Source organism: Sinocyclocheilus grahami, unplaced genomic scaffold (assembly GCF_001515645.1).
Source record: "Sinocyclocheilus grahami isolate Dianchi unplaced genomic scaffold, SAMN03320097.WGS_v1.1 scaffold3.1, whole genome shotgun sequence".
In the NCBI taxonomy this organism is placed as follows: domain Eukaryota; kingdom Metazoa; phylum Chordata; class Actinopteri; order Cypriniformes; family Cyprinidae; genus Sinocyclocheilus; species Sinocyclocheilus grahami.
In genome coordinates this window covers 2,445,947-2,454,369 of record NW_015505182.1, presented here as the reverse complement: position 1 = coordinate 2,454,369, position 8,423 = coordinate 2,445,947, and the positions used below count along the sequence as shown (strand labels likewise).

Sequence of the window (8,423 nt, the reverse complement as noted above, 5' to 3'; positions counted from 1 at the left end):
TTCATCAGGCTCCGAAAATTCTTCAAAAAGAACACAAAGAATGGCCTTCTCAGCTGCCATAGTTGCAACTCTTGCGTCATCAGAACAAGGTGTTCAACGCACCACCGTTTCTGTTTAAAAATTGTTTTGCACCGTTTTTGTCGGGGCTGAACGCAGCCCAGGTGACCTGTAAATGCGAAAAACTGTTTCCATTGCAGTTTTACAAAATATTCCTGTTTCAAATTGCCTAAAAAAAACACCTCATATGAGCATAAACACTTTTTTTTGTGAAATTGGTGTTTTTATTGGGCGCATTTTCAATTTTGGTTTGTGCAATTTGAAGGGTAATGGAAATGCAGCTGATAATATAATATTTTTTCCTAAGAACAATATTTGATTTACTCTGAATAACAGCTATTTTGGGAAATCAATGGCAAAAATGCTTTTTGTTCAAATAATGGTATATTTTACCATCAAGGCTTAAAGTGGCCAGTCGGCCGCTATAAGATATGTGGTTGTCTGATAACATTCGAAGCGGGTGAAAATAAGAGGTATTGGTGCACTGTTAAAAAAAAATACAGAAGTTGTAAATATAACAAAGATTACTAGAGTAATAAAATGAATTAATTTAATTGTTCATTTAAAGGACAATACTATTTTAGTCTTTCTACTTTAACTTCAAAGTTTCATGTTTAATTAAAGGTGTTATTTGTTGTTTCTGTGCAATTCATTGCGAAATATTTAACCATACTAGCAATTGTTTCTACAATATTTATTCCACTGTGAAAAAAAGGAAAGCTGTACCTAATATATAAACTGCAAACTACAAAAATACAAACATAATAAATTGTACCCAATAAAGGGCTAAATAGGATCAATTTATTTATTTTGGTTTCATGTTGACTTACAAGCAATAGTTAAGCACAATTTTTAAAAATGATTTAAAAAATACATTTAAAAAAAGAACACGTCTTGAATTAGATATTGAATTTTTGTGTTTGCATCTCACTTCGACCATTAAAAGCATGACATTATCTATCTGGTTCAGGGATTGTTGGACTAATGTTGTTGGCCTGCATTCACTGCAGGCCCATCTGCCAGACAGCACTGGCTTATGAGAAGAAAATTGAAAGTTAAAAACGCTTTCCTCTTTCACTCCACAGACAATGAATGGCTGTAAATATTTAAATGTGCGGTGCAAAAAGAGTCAAACATGGCTGACAGAAAAGCAGTTTTCCCTGGCAATGTCATGAGGATATTTTGAAGTGCTTTGTCAGTTTCACAAAGGAGCACCGGCTGCATTTAGTTTCTGTTGCCCCGTATCAGTATGCCCTATAGATGCAGCACTTTGGAAATGCCATTGTGCATGTAAAATTGCACACCATTACTCGGAAGATCAATGCTGTTTCAATAAGAGGCACAGTAAAAACAGTATGCCATTAAGGTGATTATTTCAGTGCCCTTGAGCACCACTTATATAAATCTAGAGTAAATGTTTGAGATTTTATTAATTTAAAAACAAAATTGTGATGCAAACGCGGCCTTGATGAGCGACAGATCCGTAAAAGCTTTTTGAATATGATCGGCTTTAATGATATTCACAAGAATAATACCGTTGAAAATATGGCTGCTCTAGTCTTTTACTTTTGTTATCAAATGCAATTAAGCAAGTTTTTTTGTACTCCGGCACAAAACAAGTGCACTCACATGATGCTGTTGTAAATGCTCATCCATCTGAATGTCAGGCTAATGAAATGTTTAAGAATGAGAACTCTAGCTGAGTTGAAATTACTCAAAGAACTGAAGAAGATGGCATAAGAGCTCAGGCTGAGAAGATGAGTGTATAGACAGGGAGAGAGATGGAAGGGGGTTAGATGACAGTTTCCCTTCAGGCTACAGTCTGTTTGGAATCAGACAGAGGAAATTCACTCAAAACATCATTCATTGAGATGCAGTAGTCAGTGTTGCCTCTCAATGATTGAGACAGCACAACAGCAAGGTTGAAAAAAAATAATTCCTGTTTTGAAATTGAATTGCATGCCATTATAGCTGTTGCTTACATTCAGCTGAAAATAAAAAAGGCCTTGAAAGAGTTTAAGACACAATTTTCATCGTAGAATTTGCACATTTTAAGAAGCTATAGAATAATTTGTTTTTCCTTAGAGCTGTCCTTGATTTAGAATTTTAAAATAGCCAATGCCAATAATTATGTGGTTGTATATGTTTTTTTTTTGTTCTTTTTGCATGTAAAGAACATGCAAAAATACGTTTGCAATGTAAGTTATGAAAGCATTATTCCGGAATGTTCTCCAGACGTTCAAAATATCCATTTTTTTAAATGTTTTAAAAACTTTTTCCCATTTGATCATTTTGTTTTTTGATCATTTACAAATGCAGTGGGACCATTATTTTTTGAATTTCCTCTAAACATTCTGAAGTAGCAACATTTAAAAAATGTTAAACTAAGTTCATTTAAAATGTTTTTAAAAACATTCCACGAACGACATACAGATAATGTTTTTGTGCTAATGTTTTGAGAACATTATTAAAGGCCAGATAACTTTGAATGAACATTAATTAATGTTACTGGAAGAACATGTGTTCAGAACTTTGAGAGAACCTTAGAACGTTAAAGAAGTTTTGAGAACGTTTCCTGTTATGTGGATATCTCTACCTTTGACAAAACAACATTTAAATCTGAGTTTTTTTGCAAAAAGTCTTGCTGTTTTTTTTTTTATTGCAGTTTGATTTGGTGACATTAGTGCAGTACAAATTACACTGCTTTAAATCTGCATTGGTTCAGCTGTGTCTGGATTAATGCAGTCTAAGCTCATTGTTATGGCTGGTGGCACTTTATGACCTTATGTAATGTTATCAATGCATGCAGAGGGATCCAGCTGGACAGTTTGATATATACTTTTTTTTAATAACTGGAAAAGGTACTTTCTCAAAGGGTCATAATGAGGAAGAATAATTTTCTTTTGTGTTTACAACACATGACCTTTCCTGTCATAGCTTTAATTTTAAAAACCACAAAGTAATCTGCTAAAAAAGATGAGGAACAATCTAAAAGTTTGAAAAATGAATCAAGAGACGACAAAGGCTTCTAAAAATACACTCATTTTTGAGGAAGGCAGACTGTCTTACAGTAAAACTCATCCTTGTCATCATTGCAGAGGCTTTGATGGAGACAGCGTCTTTGTGATCAGAGAGGATAAAGTGTGAATTATGCACATTATCTGGTGTCTCTCCCTCATTAGCAGCACAATGCACAGGTACCGGAGCACCAAACAGCATATGCCTCGGCGCTGTCTGTCATGACAATTGGGAAGATAAACAGTTCCCCTAATCAGTTTTTTTCTCTCTCTTTTTTGGCAGCTTGCATATGCTATGCATTCTACTGGACACGTGCTATAATTAGATCCCCAGGCTCAGTCATTTCTCTCTTTTATGTAACAATTTCAATCTTTCATTGTCATTTGAAACACTCAGATTGTGGCATGTACCTATTTATTCATCTCAACTTAAGCAATACTCAACTGTAATGAATTATACAAGACAATCACCATACAGACAAATAGAAAAATAAATCAAGTAAATCAAGTTTTGGTTTCATTATACCATTGCACCAACTGGCATAAAGATCAATCTTAAATGGGCAGTCATATTCTGTTATTTCCAAAGACAACCACCAGAGGGCACTTAGTGGGACTGAGTCACAGGGAGCTGCTGGCATCAAGTGTATATTTTAACCCACCCTATATATTTTGCATGTACTGAAATAGGAATATACAGTAATATAAGGGTCAATATCACCATAGAGTGCCTTTCAACCTCACAATAACATTTTGGTTTTAATTTCCCATTCACTTTATGTCATATCATAAATAGTAGACACTCGAGTACTATAGAAACATATTAGGTGCATTCATATTAGCATTGAAGCATAAACCATAAGATATGTCCCCCCTGTCATGGACATATATATTACTGTTAAATACGTTTTCCTTGCAAAATTAAGATGCAAATTATATTTTCTGAAAGGTATGATGTCCCTTTCCTAAATAGGGTTATTAAAAAAATAATATAATTACATTCTCAATCACATTGATATACTTATTCATTTGAGTTTTTAGCAATATTAACTACAAATTAATGCTATGTCCACCCTGTCATGTTTATGTCCACTCTATCAAGTCACGAACCGTTGAAATTCCCACCACTGAAGAGACAAAAATCTGTTGTCCTGATGTCACCAAAGGGGATGGCCTTTTCATAAAGGGGCGGATTCCCCAATAGGACAGGGTGGACAACTATTCAAGAGACATGGACAAACTCTTCTTTTTTATTAAATAAAAATATAGTTTTTGTTAGCAAATGATCAATACACTTAAATTGAGTAATCTCTTATTTAACCACATATTAATAAGATATATATATATATATATATATTTTTTAAATGTTATGATTTGACAATATTCTCCTATCATTCAAATTTAATGAGCAGTGCATGGGACATAGCAAAATAACACGCATCCTCTTACACAAAACAAATAAAAACATCTAGAAAATATATCTAAAGAGCAAAGTAATGCTTTTGTAATGAATATAAAAACTTAGCCTAATATAACGCACCCTTTCATAGTTATTTTTATGTTATCATGGCAAATAAGTTATTTATACACAGGACACCAAAAGGCACCCTACAGTGATATTGACCCATTATATACATACATGCATAGATGTGTGTATGTGTGTGTGTGTGCTTTTTTTAAATGACATAATAAAATGGACTTATCTGAATCAAAATAAATATTACACAACATATCCAATACATTAATCTATAAGTTATACATGTCTTATTATCCAAAGACGACCAGCAAAAACAGAAAATAACTAGAGTTTTAAGCATTTATGATTTAATGAGCCCTGAACATTATTTAACTGTCAGTGTGCCCGTGAAAATGAGTCATTGCACTTTTTGGCTTCTCTATTCTGCTGAGTAGTGCACTTGTTTAAAGGGTACACATGATATGAGCCACTTTGGCCCTCTGATCTCACGTTGATTTATTATGGGTTTACAGTATAACATCCCTGCTGAAACAAAACAAACAAACAAACAAACAGTCTTGTTAGCATAAAACTTTCATAAAACTTGTTTACCAAACAAGCCAGGCTTATTTCAGTTAAGCCTCATTTCAGTTATCCTGACTTATTTTGAACCAGACTAACTGAAATAAACCTGGCTTATTTTGGTAAACTTGTTTTATGAAACAGGCCCCAGGTCTTCAGTTAATTCAGTCTCAAGCCTGGCCAAGCTGGTCTTGTTGGTCTCCCAGTAAGACCAGCCTTTTTTTTCCAGCAAAGTTTTTAGGTAGGAGAACCATTTGACCCCCTAAAACCAGTTAAGACCTTGTTTATGCTTTTTAAAATGTTCAGCAGGTTGTAACTGCTTTTTATGTAATAATCAACCACGACAAATAGAGATCCTACCAGCGCAGGAGGCTCTGCTTACCTTAACAGTCCTCACAGTGAAGGGTTAAACGGATTTATCGTCAACGGAGCGGGTTAGTTATTGTGGCGCAGCGCAGAGCCTCTGGACGGCGCGCTGCAGCGGACAGGCGCTCGAGCGCAACTTCGGTACTCAGTAGGAGCGCCGACAGCAGTCAGCAGTACCAGCAAACATAAACAATGGCGGAGCGGCTGTAAATCCAGCTCAGCGGATCGAATTTGCCCCATGGACGGGCATTTCGCGTACATCGACATGGAAAACCCGACCGAAAACCCCAGCAAGGCGGCGGAGTACCTCAAAGAGCTCAATAAAATCATCGAAACCCAACAGGAGTTGTTGGAGAAGCAGAAGAATCGGATTGAAGAGCTCGAACAGCAAGTGTGTGATCTTTGTCAAGAGAACGCGTGCTTGAAGGATCAGCACCAGAGGCACCTGGCCACCTGCAGACTGCAACAACAGGGCAACAGTCACCCCACGCTGGGTGCCATAAAGGAGAATGTGATCCAAGAAAAGTAAGAGTCCCACTTTTGCAAAGCTGTCACTGCTTGTTATGTTTGGACCACGCATGAATGGAATATCTAAGCAGGCATGTCAGCTGTATATGGTGCTCTTTAAATGACTAGTTATGATCAGTAGTGTTTATTTGTGGGTCTCAACGACAGTGAACAGACTCGCTTAGCGGGACGGCTTTGGGTGTGAGTAAATAGCCTACCAGCACTCAAATGTCACTGGGCGTGTTATTTATATAAAACGCCTGTCTGTATTAAAGTGAATGTATTAGATAACACTTAGGTAGCACTGCAGTCAGTTAGAAAAGATACATTAAAAGCATTTTTGAATACGGGGTACGGTTACGATGCTCAAAATGCTGTCTAGGTAGGCAGCTCGCGTGGACACACACCCCATGTCGACAGCGTTCAGTTTTGACAAGAGTAAAATGGGCTTTTGACACTTGAAATTGTTTACCGAGCGTCATTCTGTGCATGTAATCCTAGGTTGTCTCGTTCAGTGTTTCACACTGTTGTTCATACTTTATCCGGGGTTAGTAATCCTGGGTTGTCAGCTTTTGAGATTTCACAAATACGGGTTCATGTTTTTGTTTGCATATTTATGAGGTAGCTAAAGTTGATTGGAAAAATATGGCACGAGACCTGTTTTAATAACGGCGTGTCCATCTGTGGAAATGTTGCCAAGTAGATCCGCGCCGGTTGGATTCCTTGCAAAATATACAGCAAAATACGGTGTCTTCATAATTTTCAGTTAACACGTTTGCCTTCGCAGTTTGACATATTTAACATTTCCCTCAGTTATGGAGACTAAACAGCTAGCGTGTGAAAGTTCTGAGAACTGTAGAAAGCTCGTGAGTATTTAATGGAGTTGCCAGTTGCTAAACACATCCTCTCTAAAACAAGGGTTTCGTGACCCAGGGTGGAAAGCAGCGCTAACACAGGTTTGAAAAGGCAATAACCCAGGGTTAAGTGTACTGTGAAACACCCAAAAGAGGTCCGGCTGAGGGAAAATTATGAAATGAAGCCGTTTTACTCATCTCTAAGCTGATGAACGCATCTTTGAGCAAGTGTCTGATTGGTATGGTTCAACAGTAAGAAAGACATGAGATTTAAAGAATGTAAAATATCCTCTCTTTTTAGTAGCCTGTATTTTTCAAATAATTTTTTAATAACAAAACACAAGACTTAAGAGAATTGCTCGCGAAACATCTGTTTTGCAGTTGCGATGGTTTTAACTGATTTCAGTCAGCCTTTGTACGAGAGTAATAAGTGAACTTAAATGTCAAACATTCGCTAGTTTCACTCAATATTCTTGTCAGTTCTAATGTATTTATTTGTATAATGGCCTTTAAAATGGAAAAATTCATATCTTTGTTTTGAATGTTTGAGATGAACTGGCCGTTAGGAATTCCTTCTCGAGTCCATTCATAATACAGTGTTACGTCACAATGCTTTTATTGAAGAAGGTGCAGTGTGTTAGGATTTCCAAGAGGATTCATTGCAGGAGATAAGTGTTTATCTGGCATATTTATGGAAATTTACATGAGTGTTTGGACGAGTCAGGAACATAAATTTCTCCCCCCAGACATGTGCCATTTGTAAGCCTCGTGTGGATTTGGATTTTAGCTGTATCACATTAGCCCTTGTAATGCAAATGCACTGGCTGATCACTCATCATCTTTTATTTTTATAGAGTTTATTTTGCGATTTCATGTTTTATTCTGCTATTCAATCAAAGCGGTAACCTTTTAAGTAGATGGTGCTGTTTCACGAGCTGGACTTGCACTTTCTACAGAACATTTTGTCAATAGCTTGTGTTGTAATTCAGTGCAGAGAGGCAGAAAGTTTGGCTTTCACCTTCACCTTTCTTCTAAGCAGTGCAGATTCTGTAAGAGTGAAATACTGTATCTGTTCTTGAGATCAGGCAAGATAAAATTTAATTTTATTCCTGGCTCTACGATGACTGAGCTCTGTTGTGTAACATTAGCAGTTAATTTTTATTTCCCACTTGCTATTTGCTTTTTGCATACACCTGACTTATCTGTGCCTGCTTGAATGTCAAAACAATTCTGTTCATAAAATGCGCACCCTTCATTTTAGTCTCTTTTCCACCTTTGGACTGAATGGTTTTCGCTGGTACGGTTACAGTTTCCTTTTTCACTGTGGTGTTACGAAATCAGCATTACAAAATATTCAACATGTGTCTGTTTTTACCACAGTGATGCAAGAGTTGTATGGCATGGTACTGTTGATAAACATTACAGTGAGTGTGGTGTCAAGGATGATGACGTTCCAGTTTTTAGGCTTGCATTTTTTCTCTTTTCCTTTTTCTTTTTTTGAGATGAACAAAGTTCCCAGATTAGTTAACAAAAACATTTGCTGTATAGAGTAATGTAATAAAATATATATATATATATATATAT

General features: G+C 36.3%; 1 protein-coding gene across 2 annotated transcripts in view; it reads left to right on the top strand.

The window, feature by feature from the left end:
* Positions 1–5,547: 5,547 nt before the first annotated feature.
* The window catches only part of LOC107566873 (IQ motif and SEC7 domain-containing protein 1-like), a 224,830-nt gene continuing 221,954 nt past the window's right edge, over positions 5,548–8,423 (top strand). For both annotated transcript variants that reach the window (XM_016252467.1, XM_016252950.1), the window contains exon 1: positions 5,548–6,003. In XM_016252467.1, the coding sequence (XP_016107953.1) occupies positions 5,717–6,003 (287 nt within the window). In that variant the 5' untranslated portion in view covers positions 5,548–5,716. The remainder of the gene's footprint in view (positions 6,004–8,423) is intronic.